At 51.2% G+C, this 19,985-nt stretch overlaps 1 protein-coding gene across 1 annotated transcript in view; it reads left to right on the top strand.

Annotated features, from left to right (window-relative positions):
- Positions 1-19,985, top strand: part of col24a1 (collagen type XXIV alpha 1 chain) — a 191,561-nt gene that overhangs the window by 38,447 nt on the left and 133,129 nt on the right. The window contains exons 4-10 of the mRNA XM_033029102.1: positions 3,706-3,759; positions 7,721-7,774; positions 9,839-9,892; positions 11,240-11,293; positions 15,282-15,326; positions 17,870-17,923; positions 18,762-18,806. Coding sequence (XP_032884993.1) covers positions 3,706-3,759; positions 7,721-7,774; positions 9,839-9,892; positions 11,240-11,293; positions 15,282-15,326; positions 17,870-17,923; positions 18,762-18,806 — 360 coding nt within the window. The remainder of the gene's footprint in view (positions 1-3,705; positions 3,760-7,720; positions 7,775-9,838; positions 9,893-11,239; positions 11,294-15,281; positions 15,327-17,869; positions 17,924-18,761; positions 18,807-19,985) is intronic.

The following is a 19,985-nucleotide window of genomic DNA, read 5'->3' as shown; positions in this document are numbered from 1 at the left end:
CCGAATGGCCTACTCCTGCACTTATTGTCTATTGTCTTGTCTATAAAGCACGATGGTGGGGATGCTCGGTTTAGGGGCTCAGACCACAGCTGCCGCGCATCAGTGTCGGGCACCTTGTTTACAACAAGACAAGAACAGAAAGCGCTGGTTGGCCAGCACCTGTGAAATTATTACCCAGAAGGTGAGCTGCTTCTCTCTCCCTGGATGCTGCCTGACCTGCTGAGTTGTACCCACATTTTTTGTTTTTCTTATTGCAAATTTCCCACGTCAGTTATTTTGCTATTCTGTAACATAATGAATGTTTTAGGTCAATTTCTTTAGAGTTTAAACACGTTTTAGATCAATGATGGGATGTTAGACCAGCCAGTTGGTGGAAGGGAGGAACACAGAAGGGTGACACGGTGGTGCAGCGGGTAGAGCTGCTGCCTCACAGCACCACAGACCCGGGTTCCATCCTGACTACAGGTGCTGTCTGGACGGAGGTAGTACATTCTCTCCATGACCTGTGTGGGTTTTCTCCGGGTGCTCCGGTTTCCTCCCACACTCCAAAGATGTGAGGGTTTGTAGGTTAATATGTCCTTAGAGTGTAGGATAGTGCTAGTGCGCTGGGTGATCGCTGGTCAACACGGACTAGGTGGGCCGAATGGCCCTTTTCCATGCAGTATCTCTGAACCGAACTAACCTAAACTAAACTAAATTAAACTAAACACTAAGTGTGGAAGTTTAGAAGTGTGAAAACACACACCTCCAGATTCAGGGACAGTTTCTTCCCGGCTGTTATAGAAACATAGAAACATAGAAAATAGGTGCAGGAGTAGGCCATTCGGCCCTTTGAGCCTGCACCGCCATTCGATATGATCATGGCTGATCATCCAACTCAGTATCCCGTACCTGCCTTCTCTCCATACCCCCTGATCCCTTTAGCCACGAGGGCCACATCTAACTCCCTCTTAAATATAGCCAATGAACTGGCCTCAACTACCTTATGTGGCAGAGAATTCCACAGATGTGAAAAATGTTTTTCTCATCTCAGTCCTAAAAGATTTCCCCCTTATCCTTAAACTGTGACCCCTTGTTCTGGACTTCCCCAACATCGGGAATAATCTTCCTGCATCTAGCCTGTCCAACCCCTTAAGAATTTTGTAAGTTTCTATAAGATCCCCCCTCAATCTTCTAAATTCCAGCAAGTACAAGCCGAGTCTATCCAGTCTTTCTTCATATGAAAGTCCTGACATCCCAGGAATCAGTCTGGTGAACCTTCTCTGTACTCTCCATGGTTCACAGTTCAGGCAACTGAACCATCCTCTCACCAACTAGAGAGCAGTCCTGACCTCCCATCTACCTCATTGGTGACCCTTGGACTTCCTTGATCGGACTTTGCTGGCTTTACCTTGCACTTATCATGTATCTGTACACTGTGGACGGCTGGATTGTAATCATGTATTGTCTTTCCACTGACTGGTTAGCACACAACAAAAGCTTTTCACTGTACCTCGGTACACGTGACAATAAACTAAACTAAACTCTAAACTAACCTAAACTGGCTCGAGAAACCATCGCAGTCACAGGTGCAGTTCTGCTCCTAGGACTTATGACCTTATGCCTCTGTAGTTGGTGGGGAAGGGCCCTGTCTATGATACTTTCAGTAACACACCCACAACTACACTCACTGTGTCTAATGTGGCTACTCTCAGTCACCCCAGAGTCCTAGCATTGACACAGGCCCTTCAGCCCACCTTGTCCATGCCCACCAAACTGGCAATGGGCTAGTTCCAATTGTAACCGCTTCTACAGCTTGCAGCTCGTCCCAGATACAGACTACCATCTGAGTGGAGATGGTCCCTCTTCAATCGCCCCCCTCTCGCCTTAACCCTGCGCCCTCTAGGTTTAGAATCCTCTACCCTGGGGGAAAGACAGTGAGCTCTTTCCTTTCTTCTCCCCGTTCCCCCCTCCACCCACCCCCCACCCCCACCCTACATCAGTCTGAAGAAGGGTTTCAGCCCGAAACGTTGCCTATTTCCTTCGCTCCATAGATGCTGCTGCACCCGCTGAGTTTCTCCAGCATTTTTGTGTACCTTCGATCTTCCAGCATCTGCAGTTCCTTCTTGAACACTGTTTATCTGCGTGCACTGTCTACCTCCGAAAGACTGTGAGCGTTCACTGTATCCGTGCCCCTCATGATCTTGTACACCTCACTCAGGTCATCCCTCAGCCTCCTGCACTCCACAGGATAAAGTCCCAGCCTCTCCCTGTAACTCAAGCCCATTTATGCTGTGAATTGATAACATATGTCCAGTCAAACCAGGGAGAGTTATTTGTCAAAGAAATGAATATTCTTTGTAGATTTACAGAGCTAATGATGCACTGGGACTTCTATTGCCATTTCTCTTCGAGTTCGTTCACCCGTCAGACTACCTGTGGAGCACCTGGACGCTCAGGGGCCGTTCAGCTTTCAGCACTTATTTCCGCCCTGTGATGTAATCTAAAGGCTTCTGGCTTTTAGGAACGCAGGCAGGAGAGTGGTGCGGAGGGTAGTGCCGCTGCCTCCGTCACTCCTCCCGTCACATGGGTTCCATCCTGACCTCAGAAGCTGGTTTACAAAAGAAGACACAGAGTGCTGGAGTAACTCAGCGGGTCAGGCAGCATATGTGGAGAACATGGATAGGTGACGTTTCACAGAGTGCTGGAGTAACTCAGCGGGTCAGTTGAATGGTGCATCAGTCTTGATGGGTCGAATGGCCTCATTCTGCTGCTATCCTATCAACGTGTGGGGTGATGGAGGGGTGAGCTGCTGGCATGGAGCGATGGGCAGAGTGGCCTGTTTCTGGCCCGCACCGTATAGTCACAGGTCCACCGCCCATTTTCCGGCTCCATTGTTCCAGGGCCTTTCTGGATGATCCGTTTTGCCGGTCCAACAGAGGCCGCGGACTCCGAGAGGAGTCCAACGGTTCTGGAACGTTCCGCCTGGGCCGCCGGGCGGGGGGGGGGAGTCGGCAATGGAACGATCTGGCCGGGCCGGAGTTCCATAGCCCAGGCCACAGGGGGGAAAATTCAACCCGCCAATCGACGGCGGAAGTCACGGTGAGATCCGGATCGGCCGCCTGGCCTGGCCTGCGCAACACATTTCCCGGGGGGGGGGGACGTCCAGAGGGATTTCAAGCACCTTCTGGTCATTTTGTCCGGATGAAAGGAGGTGGCGGACCACCAGGGGTCGAAGTCGAAGTCGCTGCCTCAAAAAGGCTGGCAGTATCATCAAGGACCCACACCATCCTGGCCACACACTCATCTCCCTGCTACCTTCAGGTAGAAGGTACAGGATCCTGAAGACTGCAACAACCAGGTTCAGGAACAACTACTTCCCCACAGCCATCAGGCTATTAAACCTGGCTCGGACAAAACTATGAACATTAATAACCCATTATCTGGTATTTGCAATTTATCAGTTTATTTATTCATGTGTGTATATATTTATATAATGGTATATGGACACACTGATCTGTTTTGTAGTAAATGCCTACTATATTCTGTTGTACTGAAGCAAAGCAAGAATTTCATTGTCCTATCAGGGACACATGACAATAAACTCACTTGAATCTTGAATCAGTTGCCGGCAAATGGGTGGTGCTCCGGTAATTCCTATCGTTAGTTTAATGTTGTACTGTGAACCTGACAGGATGTTGATTGAATCTTCTTCTGTTTGTGCAGGGTCTTCCAGGAATGCCTGGTCCTCCAGGGTCACCGGGGAGACGGGGGCCGCGGGTAAGTACCAACAACAGGCCCTACACGCAGGGGAACAGGAGCCTGGCCACTCGGCCCCTCCAGACTGCCCCACCTAACAACCACCGTGATCACGGCTGATCTGCCACAGGCTTCATCTCCTCTTCTGTCCCAGTTCCCCATCGCCCTCCATCCCCCCCCCCCACCCCCCCACCCCCCCATTTTACACCAATACCTAGGAGTCATTCAGCACAGAAACAGACCCTTCAGCCCTGCTCGTCCAAGATGCAACATCCAAGCTCAAACCATTTATCCTCATTTGGCCCATATCGCTTGAAACCTTTGAAACCTTTTCAATCCTTTTCTCCAAGTGTTGTTATGGTCCCTGCCTCAACTACCTCCTCTGGCAGCTCGTTCCATACTGGTCTCTGAGTGAAAAACTGCCCCTCAGGCCGTTACTAATAGCCCTGTCCCATGGTACGAGTTCATTCCAAGAGTTCTCCCGCTGATTCAAACTCGGAGATTTACAGTAATGGCCACTCGTCGGTACTCGGGGCTCTCGTGGACAATTTTCATCATGTTGAAAAATCTTCACGAGTCTTCCCGAGCTTACCTGCCGTTAGCGAGTCTTCCCGAGTACCTGCCGTTAGCGTTACAAGCCTCCAAGAGACGTCCCCGAGCTCCGACGTACCCGCTACGTTCATTCTCCATGCTTACCCCGAGTTTGATTTTTTTTAAACTAGGGAGAGCTCTTGGAATGAACTCGTACAGTGGGACAGGGCTATAAATCCTTCCTCTCTGGCCTTGAACCTGTGTCCTCTGGTCCACGATTCCCCTACTCTGGGCAAGAGACTCTGTGTATCTACCCGATCTATTCCTCTCATGATTTAGTATACCTCTATAAGATCTCCCCTCATCCTCCTGTGCTCCATGGAATAGAGACCCAGCCTACTCAACCTCTCCCTGTAGCTCACACCCTCTATTCCTGGCAACATCCTTGTAAATCTTCTCTGCACACTCTCCAGCCGACTAATGGGTTGCAATACCTGCAGTCATGTGGCCATCTCTCCCGGCCCTGGGCCCAGGTTTCCCTCCCATTCTCTTTCCTCCTCAAATACTTGCCTTCACTCTTCCAACTACCTGTTGGCTACTCCCTCATTAACCCGTTCCACTATTCCATATCGGTTTCTGTTGGCTAACCTTCCTCAGAAAAGTCAGATAAAGTTTATGATAAAGTTGCTATATAAATGCAAGAAGGGACACAGAGTGCTGGAGTAACTCAGCGGGTCAGGCAGCATCTGTGGAGAACATGGATAGGTGACGTTTCACAGAGTGCTGGAGTAACTCAGCGGGTCAGGCAGCATCTGTGGAGAACATGGATAGGTGACGTTTCACAGAGTGCTGGAGTAACTCAGCGGGTCAGGCAGCATCTGTGGAGAACATGGATAGGTGACGTTTCAGAGTGCTGGAGTAAATCAGCGGGTCAGGCAGCATCTGTGGAGAACATGGATAGGTGACGTTTCACAGAGTGCTGGAGTAACTCAGCGGGTCAGGCAGCATCCCCCAGAGTGCCCGTGGACAGGGCGTATTCCCTTTCTAACCCCACCTGGAAAAGAGACGGGCAGCCGGCTCGGGTAGAGCCCTCCACCGCCTGGCGCGGGACAATACACAATAGACAATAGACAAAAGGTGCAGGAGTAGGCCATTCGGCCCTTCGAGCCAGCACCGCCATTCAATGTGATCATGGCTGATCATCCCCAATCAGTACCCCGTTCCTGCCCTCTCCCCGTATCCCCTGACTCCGCTATCTTTAAGAGCCCTATCTAGCTCTCTCTTGAAAGTATCCAGAGAACCGGCCTCCACCGCCCTCTGAGGCAGAGAATTCCACAGACTCACCACTCTCTGTGAGAAAAAGTGTTTCCTCGTCTCCGTTCTAAATGGTTTACTCCTTATTCTTAAAGTGTGGTCCCTGGTTCTGGGCTCCTCCAACATCGGGAACATGTTTCCTGCCTCTAGCGTGTCCAAACCCTTAATAATCTTATATGTTTCAATGAGATAACCTCTCATCCTTCTAAACTCCAGAGTGTACAAGCCCAGCCGCTCCATTCTCTCAGGGACTTGAAACCCTTGCTCTGTAATGTGCTCTCATCAGTCACCACAACTTTGGCTCCTCACCTGCAAAACACAACCAGCACCCAAAGGGTTAAGCGGCTGCGGTTGCCAACTCTGTGCGAGATCGCTGCACTGCCATTAAATGTCAGTGGGACAATGATACAGATTGTTTGGGGAGTGAAAGAGCAAAAGTAGCAGTCAGTGTGTTTAGCATATTGAAAGGTTACCGAGTGTCGAGCCGTGCCGAGCGCTGGCACTTCACTCACCCTCCCTCCACGAAGGAGAGGGGCACCCGCTCACAATGAGGTAGTTAGTTAATGTTCCGTGCAGCTTTGTGCAGTGCCCGCGGACTGCCCACTGGCTGCTGCTGTCGGTGAATGTCAGCTTTCATCAGCCAGCCAGCCGTGACCTTCACCACAAGGTGCATGAGGGCAGCGGCGGCAGCATTGTGACTCCGCACCTCGCCAACACCGACCGCCCTGCGGCAGCTCAAGCCAAGGGCAAACCCTCAGCATCTGCCAGCCGCACACGAACCCCCCCCCCCCCACCCCAAATCCCCATTCAAATTTCATGCACCAGTTGGCCTTTCAAGCATGACAATGTCTTTCCTATATCATGGTGCCCAGAACTGAACACAACTCCCATCAGTTATTGCTCCCCCCATTTGATGTAGGTCTACATGTGTGGGGCAAGAGGGTGGGTGAACCACGCTGGCCCTCGCTGACAAGGGTGGTGGTGGAAGCAGATAGGCAAGTTCACTTCAGTTTATTGTCACATGTAACAAGGTACTGTGAGATACAGCATCAATTTGAGGAAGGACATTCTTGCTATTGAGGGACTGCAGCGTAGGTTTACAAGGTTAATTCCCGGGATGGCGGGACTGTCATATGCTGAGAGAATGGAGCGGCTGGGCTTGTATACTCTGGAGTTTAGAAGGATGAGAGGGTATCTCATTGAAACATATAAGATTATTAAGGGTTTCGACACGCTAGAGGCAGGAAACATGTTCCCAATGTTGGGGGAGTCCAGAACCAGGGGCCACAGTTTAAGAATAAGGTGTAAGCCATTTAGAACGGAGACGAGGAAACACTTTCTCACAGAGAGTTGTGAGTCTGTGGAATTCTCTGCCTCAGAAGGCGGTGGAGGCCGGTTCTCTGGAAACTTTCAAGAGAGAGCTAGATAGGGCTCTTAAAGATAGCGGAGTCAAGGGATATGGAGAGAAGGCAGGAACGGGGTACTGATTGGGGATGATCAGCCATGATCACATTGAATGGCGGTGCTGGTTCGAAGGGCCGAATGGCCTACTCCTGCACCTATTGTCTACTGTCTATAAACCGAATAATGTTTTGTGCCAGATATAGTGCAGTAAAGTCCGATAATGTACAGCAACTAACTAACCTTCCAGCCCCTGTGAGTCGTGTCTGAAGAAGGGTCTCAACCCGAAACATCACCCATTCCTTCTGTCCAGAGATGCTGCCTGTCCCGCTGAGTTACCGCAGCGTTTTGTGTCTGTCCATGGCTAGACGGTCTATTGGGACGGGCAGCGTAGCAACTTCGGGACAAGCGAGGGGTAGACAAGGGACAAAGTCTCACCACCTCCAGGGCAAGTTGATGTTCTTGTCCACGTGGCCCCCTCCATGTGAAGCCCCCTCCTGCCCCGCCCCCCCCCCATGTCTGCCTCACTCCATCCATTTCCTAACGCACCTCCCTAAGCCCGGAGGGATGGTCTCAATTTTCCAATGGTTGGAAAAGCTGATTCCAATTTCCCTGGCATGAGAACAATAAATCCCGGGGAATTCTATTATTCCAAATGTCGTTTTTTTTTTTTAAACTAATCATTTAACAAAATGTTAATCAGATTCAGCACGAGGTGCTCTTCTTGTGTCCGCAGGGGATTCCCGGAGCACATGGCAATCCAGGCCTGTCCGGTCCACCAGGCCCCAAGGTATGTGCATCTCTGCAGCCATCAATCTGTGTCTAAAAACCCTGCCGCGTTCCACATGTGGTCAACCCTTTGAAGCCTGCCGCAGTCCTGCACTGTTAAATCATTGCCTGCCACAACGGGCTGTGGCCAGATGTAAATCATACACGGCCCTTTGGTCACAATACACTGGCCGCTCCCCCAAATAGGGTCGCCAACTTTCTCACTCCCAAATCAGGGACAAAAGGTCAAAATAATGGGCCTGTCCTACTTACGCAACTTTTTCAGCGACTGCCGGCACCCGTCATAGTTGCAGCGGCTCTCAGAAAATGTTGAAAATCCAGTGGCGACCAGAACAAGGTACGACTGTTTGGGCGACTACTCACGACCATGCAGGCTTCACCCCGCGACATGTCGCCAGGGTGTTTACTGTACGGTCGTGAGTTGTCTCCTCAGTCGCCCAAAGAGTCGTAGCGTCTTTCTGGTCGCCGCTGAATTTTCAACAAAGTTTCGGCAACCTATGACGGGTGCCGGCAGTCACCGAGAAAGTCTCGTAAATGGGACAGGCCCTTTGGGGACAAATTCCCAACGGCAATCCGTTGACCGACTCGGCCGTGGCTGGGTGAATGATGAGTTGGCCCCGGGTGCTGGACTGCACACAAAGCCCAGCCGGCGGGCCAGCTGAGGAGTTTTGGCCCGGGGGCCGCACCCCATCCAACTCATGAACCGATGATCGGCCGTGAGAAGGAGGGGTGGTGGTGGTGTCGGCGGTAAGCGAAGGTCTGAAGGTCAGACAGTTGGCCGGGCTGCCGACCGACCGACGGGGCCACGGGCGAGGCGCTGCTGCTGCCTGCTGCTGCTGCTGCTGCTGCACTCCATGGGCTGCACTACGTCGGGACGGGTGAGGCGGGGCCGGACGCGGCGCTCCGACCCGACAGTCCCCTCGACCCGAGTAGTAGCGGTCAAATACGGGACAAGGGCGGTCCCGTACGGGACAAACCGATTTAGCCCAATATACGGGATGTCCCGGCTAATACGGGACAGTTGGCAACACTAAGTGGTGGGGCAATGTGACAGTGGTCACTCGTGGAGGGTGATCGATGGTCAACGTGAACTTGGTCGGCCAAAGGGCTGGTTTCCATGCTGTGTCTATCAGTCGATAAGGTTCATCGATAGTGCAGTAAACTCTTCCCTGGAGTGCAGCTGATTCAAACTAATTCTTGCTATTGAGGGAGTGCAGTGTAGGTTTACAAGGTTAATTCCCGGGATGGCGGGACTGTCATATGCTGAGAGAATGGAGCGGCTGAGCTTGTATACTCTGGAGTTTAGAAGGATGAGAGGGTATCTTATTGAAACATATAAGATTGTTAAGGGCTTGGACACGCTAGAGGCAGGTAACATGTTCCCGATGTTGGGGGAGTCCAGAACCAGGGGCCACAGTTTAAGAATAAGGAGTAAGCCATTTAGAACGGAGACGAGGAAACACTTTTTCTCACAAAGAGTTGCGAGTCTCTGCCTCAGAGGGCGGTGGAGGCAGGTTCTCCGGATTGTTTCAAGAGAGAGCTAGGGCTCTTAAGTCAGGGGAAATGGGGAGAAGGCAGGACCGGGGTACTGATTGGGAATAATCAGCCATGATCACATTGAATGGCGGTGATGGCTTGAAGGGCTGAATGGCCTACTCCTGCACCTATTGTCTATTGTCTATTGACACGGGCTTCGTGGAAAGTGGGGGCAGGAAGAGGTTTTGAGCGGATTGAAGGAAGTGTTTTGTGCCCCAGAGTTGGGGTGGAATCTGGAACTCACGACAAGGACCTGAATCACTGAGGCAGGGAAGGTTCCAGACCTGGTGATGTGAGATGGGGTCAGCACAGATCGGTTGGGCCAAAGGGCCTGTATGTCTAAATGTAACACCCCATGAAATGCCACAAACCGTGCATCAATATCACTGTTTTTCCACCACTGAGAGTCTATTCTGCGAGTGTGGTTATTCTCTTTGATTAAATGCTGTCGGCTTGTTGCTGGCTGCGGGGAGTTGGGTCACTCATCCAGACTGTTGTTACAATGGTACATCCGTAATTCCCACACCAGGGTCACAAAGGAGAGCCGGGCTTGTTCCCCACGAAAGCATCGCGTGGAGAGCAGGTAACTCAGTCTGGGGAGGTCATTGTGCCGTCACCTGGGTCGGCAGTCTTGTGTATGTGTCTGTCTGACCTTTCACCCCAGCCGCCCGCTGTGTGTTGTCTGCATGGTGTCTCCGTGCATGTGGCGTCACGTGCAAGCGCTGCCTCGATGCATGTCGTCAGTCTGCTTGCCACCTTCCCAAACCTCCACCTCCCTCCGCATGTGTCTCCCACTTCCTTGTTGCATGGGGTGGTGGTCGGCTTGCCAACTTTCTCACTCCCAAATAAGGGACAAAAGGCCAAAATACGGGACAAATTCCCCACGCCAATTCGTTGAGCGACTGGGCCGTGGCTGGGTGAATGATGAGTTGGCCCCGGGTGCTGGACTGCACACAAAGCCCAGCCGGCGGGCCAGCTGAGGAGTCTTGGCCCGGGGGTCGCGCAACGTCGCGCGCAAAGTCCGTGAGAAGGAGGGGTGGTGGTGGTGTCGGCGGTAAGCGAAGGTCCGAAGGTCGGACAGCTGGCCGGGCTGCCGACCGACTGATGGGGCCACGGGCGAGGCGCTGCTGCTGCTGCTGCTGCTGCTGCTGCTGCTGCTGCTGCACTCCATGGGCTGCACTACGTCGGGACGGGTAAGGGGGGGCCGGACACGGCACTCAGACCCGACAGTCCCCTCGACCCGAGTAGTAGCGGTCAAATACGGGACAAGGGCGGTCCCGTACGGGGCAAACCGAAGATCTCGGAGAAAACCCACGCAGGCCACGGGGAGAACGTGCAAACTCCGTACAGACAGCATCCGTAGTCAGGATGGAAACGGGGTCTCTGGCGCTGTGAGGCAGCAGCTCTACCCGCTGCACCGCCGTGCCTGGAGCAGACATAACTGTCTCTTCGCGATGGACCATGAATGCAGAGCGTTTGTGATCAGGTTGTAAACTACCTGTCTTGTGGCTGGAACATGAACTGAGAAAACAAGCTGGGGAATATACATGAATTTATTCAACGTTGGGTAAACCACAGCAGAAGCACTTTCTGCAATGGTGGTCAAGGAAAGCCCAACTCCGCTACACCTTCTCGCCAGACCAGCAAATATATCATCCCAAAGATAGACACTAAATGCTGGAGTAACTCAGCGGGACCGGCAGCATCTCTGGCGAGAAGGGTCTCGACCCGAAAGGTCACCCATTCCTTCTCTCCGGAGATGCTGCCTGTCCCGCTGAGTTACTCCAGCATTTTGTGTCTACGGTGTATAACCAGCACCTGCAGTTCCTTCCTACACAAATATAGAATCCCTTCAGGTACAGCTGGAGGTTTCTGCAATGGTCACTATGGCGTCAGGTAACTTTGTGTTGTACTCTGCTCTGTCCCCTAGGGCGATGCGGGCCCTGTGGGTCTGGCTGGATTACCTGGACCCCCAGGCAAAAAGGTAAGAGGCTCTTTGTTGCTGCTGCTAGTATTTTCTTTCAGTGTTTCCAATCTGCCCACCTGGGTGTGAACCCAGGGTCGTGTTGAAACATATAGGGGATCTCATTCAAACATATAAGATTGTTAAGGGGCTGGACACACTAGAGGCAGGAAACATGTTCCCGATGTTGGGGGAGTCCAGAACCAGGGGCCACAGTTTAAGAATAAGGAGTAAGCCATTTAGAACAGAGACGAGGAAACACTTTTTCTCACAGAGAGTTGTGAGTCTGTGGAATTCTCTGCCTCAGAGGGAGGTGGAGGCAGGTTCTCTGGATGCTTTCAAGAGAGAGCTAGATAGGGCTCTTAAAGATAGCGGAGTCAGGGGATATGGGGAGAAGGCAGGAACGGGGTACTGATTGGGGATGATCAGCCATGATCACATTGAATGGCGGTGCTGGCTCGAAGGGCCGAATGGCCTACTCCTGCACCTATTGTCTTTTGTCTATTGACTTGCAGGAAGTTGCCTCAGCTCAGACCCTGTTACTGGGGAGTGTTTAGACTCCAATCTCCAAACTCCAGGCTGTTTGATTCTTCATCAGTTCCCCTTGCTGCTCAGATACCCCCACCCTCCCGCTCTCCACCCCTGTCAAAGTGGGTCGCGGTCCCAGGGAGCACATGCCACAGGCGGCCTGGCACTGAATCCATCAATGTGCAATGATCCTAAAACCCACACCCCTCTGTGGTCACCGCCCTAGATCCATCACAGGTACTGACCTCCCCACCATCGAAGGTCCATCACAGTACTGACCTCCCCACCATCGAAGGTCCATCACAGTACTGACCCCCCCACCATCGAAGGTCCATCACAGTACTGACCCCCCCACCATCGAAGGTCCATCACAGTACTGACCCCCCCACCATCGAAGGTCCATCACAGTACTGACCTCCCCACCATCGAAGGTCCATCACAGTACTGACCCCCCCACCATCGAAGGTCCATCACAGTACTGACCTCCCCACCATCGAAGGTCCATCACAGTACTGACCTCCCCACCATCGAAGGTCCAGACACAATGTCCATGCCGAACAAGTTAAACTAACTCCTCTGCCATCACGTGATCCATTCTCTGCATACCCACATGTTAAACACCACTATGGGATCTGCCTCCATCACCACCCCTGGCAGCGCGTTCCAGGCACCCACCGTGTAGAACTAAACTTGCCCCGTTACTCTCCGTTAAACTTTTCCCCTTCTGACCTTAAAGCTCTGCCCTCGAGTCTTTGACATTTCCACGCTGAGAGCAAGGTTGAGACTGAAAGGTTTGCCGTTGCCGCACTGAGTGACTCAGCTGCTGACACCCCGGGGCCTCTCAAGTCAAGTCAAGTCAACTTTATTAGTCACATACACATACAAGATGTGCAGTGAAATGAAAGTGGCAATGCCTGCGGATTGTGCAAAAACTACAGAACACAACACAACAGAATCAGTATTTACATTTTAATAAAAGACACAACAGTAAATGAGTCCCTGGTGAGATAATAGTTTACAGTCCTGACGGCCTGTGGGAAGAAACTCCGTCTCATCCTCTCTGTTTACACAGCGTGACAGCGGAGGCGTTTGCCTGACCGTAGCAGCTGGAACAGTCCGTTGCTGGGGGGGTAGGGGTCCCCCATAATGTTGCTGGCTCTGGATCTGCACCTCCTGGTGTATAGTTCCTGCAGGGGGATGAGTGTAGTTCCCATGGTGCGTTGGGCCGAACGCACTACTCTCTGCAGAGCCTTCCTGTCCTGGGCAGAGCTGTTCCCAAACCAGATTGTGATGTTGCCGGACAAGATGCTTTCTACAGCCCCACAGTAGAAGCACTGAAGGATCCTCAGAGAGACTCTGAATTTCCTCAGCTGCCTGAGGTGGTAAAGGCACGAGGCACAGGGAGGAATGTAGCTGCCTCAACACTCAGGCATTTGCAGCGAGTTTTGGAGGCGTTCAATGAATAGAGAAGTGTTCCCCTGGCCTCTCTCCTCCCTCTAGCCATCACCTGTCACGGCTCTCTGACACTCAGCAATGGTCCCTGGCATTGCAGCTTCACGTGGACTTCTGCTTGTAACCCCTACATGTACAGAATCATGAGAGGAATAGAATCGGGTAGTCGCACAGAGTCTAGGGGATCGAGAACCAGAGGACATAGGATTCAGGTGAGGGGGAAAAATGTAATAGGATCCTGAAAGATGGTGTAATTCCTGGGATGGTGGGATTGTTGTATGCTGATAGAGTGGAGCGACTGGAGTTTAGAAGCATGAGCGGTGATCTTATTGAAACATATAAGATTATTAAGGGTTTGGACACGCTAGAGGCAGGAAACATGTTCCCAATGTTGGGGGAGTCCAAAGCCAGGCGCCACAGTTTACGAATAAGGGGTAGGCAATTTAAAACGGAGATGAGGAAACACTTTTTCTCGCAGAGAGTTGTGAGTCTGTGGAATTCTCTGCCTCAGAGGGCAGTGGAGGCCGGATCTCTGGATGCTTTCAAGAGAGAGCTAGATAGGGCTCTTAAAGATAGCGGAGTCAGGGGATATGGGGAGAAGGCAGGAACGGGGTACTGATTGTGGATGATCAGTCATGATCACATTGAATGGCGGTGCTGGCTCGAAGGGCAAAATGGCCTACTCCTGCACCTGTTGTCTATTGTCTGAGGGGTACCTTTTCACACATTGGGTGGTGGGTATGTGGAACGAGCTGCCAGAGTGGGTCGTTGAGACAAGTGCGATCACAATGTTTAAGAAACATTTGGACAGGTTTGGAGGGATATATGTGCCAAACGCGGGCATGTGGGACTAGTGTAGATGGGTCATGTTGGCCGGTGTGGGCAAGATGGGCCTAAGGGCCAGTTCCCACCTGTATCACTCTATGACAATGCTTCCATGATCATCTTCCAGTGTGGACAGGAGACACAAGAAACTGCAGATGCTGCAACCTTGAGCAAAATACAAAGTACTGGAGGAACTGACCCACTGAGATCCTCCGTCACTTTGTTTTTTCCCTCCAGTGAACAGAAAGTACTTGAACTATCCATTGCAAAACATTTTGTTCTGATCAGTCTGAAGAAGGTCCCGACTCGAAATGTCATCTGTCCTTCCTCTCCACAGATACTGCCTGACCCGCTGAGTTTAGTTTAGTTTAAGGATACAGCGGGGAAACAGGCCCTTCAGCCCACCGAGTCTGCGCTGACCAGCGATCCCCGCACACACACACTACCCTACACACACTAGTTACACCTTTACAGTTACACCAAGCCAATTCATCTACAAACCTGCACGTCTTTGGAGTGCGGAAGGAAAGCAAGGATCTCAGAGAAAACCCACGCAGGTCACGGGGAGTACGTGCAAACTCCGTACAGACAGCACCCATAGTGTGGATGGAACCCAGGTCTCCGGCGCCGCTGCATTCGCTGTAAGGCAGCGACCCTCATTTTATCATTTCTTTTTGTTTTTGCAAAATTAATTAAAAGATTTTAAAAGAAAGGTCACGGGGAGAATGTACAAACTCCGTATAGACAGCGCCCGTAGTCAGGATGGAACCCGGGTCTCCGGCACTGAGGCAGCAGCTCTACCCGCTGCACCACCATGCCACCATTCCTCCAGCACTATGCTTCTTTTTGAGTAAACCAGCATCTGCAGTTGGCTGTTTCTCCCACCGCTGGCTATTTGTCACTTGTTTCCCAGTCATGTTGAGATTAGTTTATTTAGCATGGTCTGTTGGGCAGCGCGGATATAAATAAGTAAGAGTGGCTTTGTTATGCTATGTTTAGACAAAGTGGTGCTGGAGGCTGGGAACTGTGCGGGTCCACTGTTGCAACTACCTCCCAGCTGGGAGCCAAGTAAACAAAGACATGCATCTTCAAAGCCCGCCTGTATGTCATTACCCTGAGGAGTCTCTCTGTGATACAAACTCAAATGTTTCTGGTCAACACCAGCTGACGTGATTCTGTGTGTGTGTGTGTGTGCTTCCTGCAGGGTTCCAAAGGATACCAAGGCTTGCCCGGACCTCCAGGGCAACAGGTAGGAATGACAATAAATAACTAGTCTCTGGCCCAGAGTAGGGGAATCCAGAACCACAGCACATGGGTTTAAGGTGAGAGGGGAAAGATGGAATAGGAACCCAAGGGGTAATCTCTTCACACAGAGGGTGGTGGGTGTATGGAACGAGCTGCCGGAGGAGGTAGTTGAGGCTAGGAGCATCACAACGTCTAAAAAACAATTAGGCAGGTGCATGGATAGGACAGGTTTGGAGGGATATGGACCAAGCACAGGCAGGTGGGACTAGTGTCGCTGGGACATTGTTGGCCGGTGTGGGCAAGTTGAGCCAAGGGCTTGTTTCAAGGCTGTGTGACTCTATGCCATGTGCCTGTCTCCCTCTCTCACCTCCTTCTCACAAACTTAGGCCTTAGGCCTGTTTGTAACATCCTCACCCTGCTCACAGTCTGAAGAAGGGTCTCGACCCGAAACGTCACCTATTTCCTTCGCTCCATAGATGCTGCCTCACCCGCTGAGTTTCTCCAGCATTTTTATCTACCTTCGATTTTTCCAGCATCTGCAGTTCTTTCTTTAAACAAACTGCTCACAGTCATATCCAGTTCCTTAAAACACTTTTATACAACACCCTCTGTTGTTTTATTGGCAGATTGAAGGCATAGAAAAAGGTATAATTTGATAAAATTCTCCTTGCGGTCCAAAATAATAATCCCTTTGTGTCAATGAAGGCAGATGGAATTAAAATGGACCCACAGACGGCTGTGGAGGCCACAAGTCAGTGGATATATTTAAGGCAGAGATAGATAGATTCTTGATCAGTACGGGTGTCAGGGGTTATGGGGAGAAGGCAGGAGAATGGGGCTAGGAGGGAGAGATAGATCAGTCATGATTGAATGGCGGAGTAGACTTGATGGGCCGAATGGCCTAATTTTGCTCCTAGAACATGTGACCTTATGGCCACTCAGTGAAACAACAATTGGAATTCTCTGCTTCTATATCTTGATAACATCATTGTTATCGGTATGTTCCCAGATGTTACAAACTTCCTCTCATAATAATTCCTTATCTCAGCTCTGGCTCGCCCAACGCTGATCTCAGAAGCTAAGTGGGTCTGAGGAGCTGTGAGCATTGAATTCTCTAAACCCTTACAAATCCATTTGCTTGTGTTTGTGCATTGTCTGTGTGACCATGTATAACCCCTGGGGGCTGCAGATCCCACACAGACAGTGGGTTAATCACCGTTGCCCCCAGTGTGTGGCTGAGGGGTGGTATCTGGGGGGGGGGGGTGATGGGAGTGTGGGGAGAGTCAGATGGGATCAGTGTAGATGGGTGATTGATGGTCGGCATGGACAAGATGGGCCGAAGGGCCTGTTACTGGGCTGTATCTCTACTTGACTCACGAGTCCTACATGGACTTTACGCTCAAAGGTGCAGTCATAAACTTCAGTGGAAACTCAGATTAAAGCATTTTGTGTGCGATTTTCACCCACCGAGCCTGCATGTCCTTGGGATGTAGGAGGAAACCGGAGCACCCGGAGGAAACTCCTTACTAATTAACTGGTTTGAAGAAGGGTCCAAACCTGAAACGTCACCTATCCATGTTCTCCACAGATGCTGCCAGACCCGCTGAGTTACTCCAGCACTCTGTGAAACGTCACCTATCCATGTTCTCCACAGATGCTGCCAGACCCGCTGAGTTACTCCAGCACTCTGTGTTCTACACAAGATTCCAGCATCATACATTCATAAGTCATGGGAGCACTAATTCATGTTCATAAATTCTAGGAGCAGAATTAGGCCATTCGGCCCATCGAGTCTACTCCGCCATTCAATCATGGCTGATCTATCTCTCCCTCCTAATCCCATTCTCCTGCCTTCTCCCCATAACCCCTGACACCCGCACTGATCAAGAATCTATCTATCTCTGCCTTAAATATATCCACTGACGTGTGGCCTCCACAGCCGTCTGTGGCAATGAATTGCACAGATTCCTCCTCATCTCCTTCCTAAAGGAACGTACTTTATTTCTGATGCTGTGACCTCTGGTCCTAGACTCTCCCACTGGTAGAACAACCTCTCCATATTTATTCTATCCAGGCCTTTCACTATTTGTGAATTCGATAAAATTAGGCCATTCGGCCCCATCAAGTCTACTCCGCTATTCAATCATGGCCGATCTATCTCTCCCTGTCAACCCCATTCTCCTGTCTTCTCCCCATAACCCGTATTATTCAAGAATCTGCAATTCCTTGTGTCTAGGAAGGAGCTGCAGATGCCGATTTACACCGAAGATAGGCACAAAATGCTGGAGTAACTCAGCGGGTCAGGCAGCATCTGTGGGGAACATGGATAGGTGACGTTTCACAGAGTGCTGGAGTAACTCCGGGTCAGGCAGCATCTGTGGAGAACATGGATAGGTGACGTTTCACAGAGTGCTGGAGTAACTCAGCGGGTCAGGCAGCATCTGTGGAGAGAAGGAATAGATGATGTTTCTGCCTGGAACCCGTCTGCAGCCCATGCTGGTTTGGTGAATGTAGTGCCTGTTGTAATGGCCGTCTCTTCCCACACAGGGTCCAGCGGGATTGGATGGCAACCCTGGAGAGCGAGGCTATCCTGGAAGGCAGGTGCAGTAACTACGCCTTGGATTTACCCGTGGGGTTACCGCCCAACGTGCCCGCCATTGGTGCCGACTTGGTCAGGCTCTGGTGATGGTGGGCAATAGACAATAGGTGCAGGTGTAGGCCATTCGGCCCTTCGAGCCAGCACTGCCATTCAATGTGATCATGGCTGATCATCCCCAATCAGTACGCCGTTCCTGCCTTCTCCCCAAATCCCCTGACTCCGCTATCTTTAAGAGCCCTATCTTGCTCTCTCTTGAAAGTATCCAGAGAACCGGCCTCCACCGCCCTCTGAGGCAGAGAATTCCACAGACTCACCACTCTCTGTGTGAAGAAGTGTTTCCTCGTCTCCATTCTAAATGGCTTACCCCTTATTCTTAAACTGTGGCCCCTGGTTCTGGACTCCCCCAACATCGGGAACATATTTCCTGCCTCTAACGTGTCCAAACCCTTAATAATCTTATATGTTTCAATAAGATACCCTCTCATCCTTCTAAACTCCAGAGTGTACAAGCCCAGCTGCTCCATTCTCTCAGCATATGACAGTCCCGCCATCCCGGGAATTAACCTTGTAAACCTACGCTGCACTCCCAATTGTCTATTGTCTTTGGAGTGTGGGAGGAAACTGCAGCACCCGAAGAAAGCCACACAGGTCACGGGGAGAACGTGCAAACTCCGTACAGACAGCACCCGTAGTCAGGATGGAACCCGGGTCTCTGGCGCTGTGAGGCAGCAGCTCTACCCGCTGCACCACTGTTTGTCACTCGCGGTAATACACTGTAACTTTGAAGAGGTATCTGTGCCCACTCCAGCTATTAAGTTGAATTTGTTTCTTCATTTGCAGGGCTTGGTTGGTCCAGAGGGCATTCCAGGGCCGAAGGGCATAGGGGTGAGTGATGCCTCAAAGCGGCAGCTGAGTGGAAAACAGTTTCTTCCCGGCTGTTATCAGGCAACTGAACCGTCCTCTCACCAACTAGAGAGCGGTCCTGACCTCCCGTCCACCTCATTGGAGACCCTCGGACTATCCTTGATCGCAGAGAGGAGAACATCTTTGTGCACGGATCGATTGTAATCATGTATTGTCTTTCCGCTGACTGGTTAGCACACAACACAAGCTTTTCACTGTACCTCGGTACACGGGACAATAGACTCAACTCAACTGAACAATCCGCTGAGCCACTGGGCCTGCTCAGTTTAGAGATGATCTTTACACCGCATCTGCCTCTAGTCACAGCCTGACGCCTGAGCTGTTATCAGTTCAGTTTATTGTCACGTGTACCGAGGTACAGTGAAAAGCTTTTGTTGCATGCTAACCAGTCAGCAGAAAGACAATACATGATTACAATCAAGTAATTCACAGTGTACAGATACAGGATAAAGAGAATAACGTTTAGTGCGAGGTAAAGCCAGCAAAGTCCGATCAAGGATAGTCCGAGGGTCACCAATGAGGTAGATAGTAGTTCAGGACCGCTCTCTAGTTGGTGAGAGGACGGTTCAGTTGCCTGATAACAGCCGGGAAGAAACTGTCCCTGAATCTGGAGGTGTGCGTTCGTTTTCACACTTCTGTACCTCTTGCCCGATGGGAGAGGGGAGAAGAGGGAGTGACCGGGGTGAGACTGGTCCTTGATGATGCTGCTGGCCTTGCCGAGGCAGCGTGAGGTGTAGATGGAGGCGATGGAAGGGAGGTTGGTTTGTGTGATGGTCTGGGCTGCGTCCACAACTCTCTGTGATTTCTTGTGGCCTTGGACGGAGCTGTTCCCAAACCGTGCTGGGATACATCAGTGAAAGACATATTCACAGACATTTTCAATCTCTCCCTTTCCCAGTGTATTATCCCCACCTGTTTTAAACGGTCCACCATAGTCCCTGTCCTCAAAAACCCCCAACCCAGCTGTTTAAATGACTACCGCCCCATAGCCCTGACCTCCACAGTAATGAAGTGTTTTGAGAAACTCATCAAAACTTTCATTACCTCCTCCCTACCCACCACCCTGGATCCACTACAATTTGCATACCGCCCCAATAGATCCACTGATGATGCCATAGCCCACCTACTCCACACAACTCT

This window comes from Amblyraja radiata, chromosome 10 (genome assembly GCF_010909765.2).
Source record: "Amblyraja radiata isolate CabotCenter1 chromosome 10, sAmbRad1.1.pri, whole genome shotgun sequence".
NCBI classification, from domain to species: Eukaryota; Metazoa; Chordata; class Chondrichthyes; order Rajiformes; family Rajidae; genus Amblyraja; species Amblyraja radiata.
The sequence above is the reverse complement of the archived record's forward strand: the minus strand, read 5'-3'. Positions and strand labels throughout refer to the sequence as shown.